Source organism: Acanthisitta chloris, unplaced genomic scaffold, assembly GCF_000695815.1.
Source record: "Acanthisitta chloris isolate BGI_N310 unplaced genomic scaffold, ASM69581v1 scaffold21646, whole genome shotgun sequence".
NCBI classification, from domain to species: domain Eukaryota; kingdom Metazoa; phylum Chordata; class Aves; order Passeriformes; family Acanthisittidae; genus Acanthisitta; species Acanthisitta chloris.
This window is the reverse complement of record NW_008677828.1, coordinates 357-2873: the sequence shown is the minus strand read 5'-3', so window position 1 is coordinate 2873 and position 2517 is coordinate 357. Positions and strand designations below refer to the sequence as shown.

Below are 2517 nucleotides of genomic sequence, written 5' to 3'. Positions count from 1 at the left end.
GCAAAAGCTTGATCCAGAGATATTAACAGGTTTGTTTGGCTACTGCTTGACAGAGTCTAGATCAGCCCTAGGGAGCTCCTGGTCCTCACTGTTGCTTTGGACCAGGCTCAGTGCCTCTGTTTCAAGCCTTGCTGCTGAGTGTGAGCACCCAAAGAGACGGATGCAAGCCCTTGAAATCCACATCTTGAAGGATTTAGCAGGGAGAAGGGTTAGTGCAGATGAAGGTTAAAGAAAGACAATGCAAGAGGCCAGTCCCTGCTGCCCCAGCTGCTGGGCCAGCCACAGCTGCTGTGGCTCACATGTGTCCTATGGTGAGAGAGGCACAAGACTGGAGGCACCCTCCAGGGCCAGTGGCCTGTTGGAAGCATTTCCTAGGAGTCCAGCCTTATCTGTGGAAAAGAGCAAAAGCAGAAGGACTTTGGCGCAAGACCACAGACAGTAATAAATGCTGACCTGTGCAAACTTCCACGCTGAGAAAGAAAACCATAAAAATGTGGTGAAGGAGAGGTGGGTGATGAAGCACCCAGAGTATCCACCACATCAGGACGGCAAGGGGCCAAGACCGTTGGCTGAGGTTCATTGCATCCGTGCTGATTTGGGCCCCCTCCGCACCTTATATCACCACCAGAGGAGAATTCAAAGGTGGTTCCTCTAGTGATGCACACCTCCCTGCTGTATAAAGCCTCATGGAAATGAAACTTGAGGTTTGGGGAAGACTCGGGTCCCTCCCACATGCCCGGTGAAGCATACACGCACTGCACACTTGGCTACTGATGAGGGCAAGGGGCAAGCAGCATCCTTTGCTTCACTCTTGCCACGTGGGAGACAGGGTGCTGGGAATCAGCTGGCCTGTGCCCCTGGTCAGAGGTGTCCCCTCTTCTGCCTCTCCTGCCACTCCCGTCTCAGCACTGCGATCTCCTGCCCGTACCAGTTGTGCAGCTTGGAGAAACAGATTGTCTCTGGTGACACTGGGCTCTCCGGCATGTTTGGTGAGAGGCCAGGCCCTGGGGACCCCGTGGCGTTGCTGGTGGCCGAGCGCCGGCGCGGAGGCAGGGGCGGGGGCTTTGCTTGCCCCCCATCATGGTTGGGGCAGGCAGCTCCCCCAGGGATGCAACCACCATTACCCCATGTGGAGTAACCATTCTCCAGGATGGCAGGCTTCTCCTGGAGAGGCAGCAAGGCAGGGTTGGAGAGATGCCTCTTCCTGCCAGAGGAGGAAGATCTCCGTGGAGACTTCTGGCAAGCGGCCAAACTCTTGCAGGCCTCCTCCAGCTGCTTCTCCAGCTCCTTTACCACCAGCCGCATGTAGTCGAAGCTGGCCCGTGAGAGTGCCTTCACCCAGCCTTCCATGGCAGCCTGCCCATCGGCCACCAGCACGTAAGCCCTGGCGCCAGCATCGTCAAAGCGGATGGCAAAGGCGAATTCCTCGGCAGCCTCGCACAGCTCCACGGTGCAGCCCTCCAGGACCACCAGCCCCACAGGCTCCCGGCTCTCCCTCTCCTCGAAGTAGAAGAGGAGGTTGCCCTTGAGGACGAACCAGCGACGCTGGTAGGAGGTGCCGTGGTGGTGGGCATGGTGGTGGTGCCGCTCCACGCGCTTGCGCAGGAAGCCGGCATGGTCGGCAGGCGAGTCGCAGGTGGCGTAGTGGGCCACGCTCCGCTCGTTCAGCTTCATTGTCCCACCTAGGAGCAGAGGAAGAGAGGAGGAAGAAGTCAACCCGGTGCGAGGAACATGTCACCTGCCTCACTAGCAGAGGCCTGATCCTGCCCCCAGGGAAAAGCAGCCCAGTCCAGCAGCCAGTGCTGCAGGACAGTGTCTAACCCAGCAGGTACCCCTACGAAGGGCAGGCTGGTGCCCCACTGCTGCAGAGAAGTCATCACCAGCACCCCCACAGAGACACCTGCCTTCTCAGCCAACACCACTGCTTCTTTTCTCATTCCATGAGTGACCTACTTTGCTGTTTTTTTTATGGGGCACACCAAAGAAATTTGTCTGTGCCTGCGAGGCATTCATTTTGCTCTCTATTATAGGGCAGGGTAAGGCCCAAGGGCTCCAGAACTTCCATTTCAGTACTCTCTCCCCACTCCCTGTTCCATGCAGGACAGCCCATCCCCACCAGCCGTCCCTGCAGCAGAGCTCCCAGCCCTGGCAGGTTCACTGGCCATGGGGTGCAAGGTGCCATACCAGCTGTGCAGGTCAGACTGCAGCCCCTTGCTGTCTTCCTTGGCCAGGCTGCCCCTTCACCGAGGGCCTCCGAAGCTTCACCGTGACAAGCCCCATCCCTGGTTGGAGGAAAGGTGGAAGTCATGAGTCAGAATCGTTTGGGACTGAAAGAGCTGAGCTGCACCACTCCCACCCCAGAAAGCCCTCAGTGCAGGCAGGTGGCTCTGGAACCCAAGGTGGCAAAACTGGGGGCACATGTATTGGCTTCAAAGCCTGAACCCCATCTCAGCTCAGGCCAGTGCTCCTGTAGGTTTGTTCTCTGGCTCCTGTGGGTTTGGTTTGGTTAAAACCAAA

General features: G+C 57.8%; 1 protein-coding gene across 1 annotated transcript; it reads right to left on the bottom strand.

Annotated features, from left to right (window-relative positions):
- Window positions 1-861: 861 nt before the first annotated feature.
- Window positions 862-1674, bottom strand: LOC103804082 (sesquipedalian-1-like). Its single transcript, XM_009076671.1, has one exon. It carries the CDS (start codon window positions 1672-1674, stop codon window positions 862-864), a length of 813 nt encoding a protein of 270 aa, XP_009074919.1.
- Window positions 1675-2517: the final 843 nt, after the last annotated feature.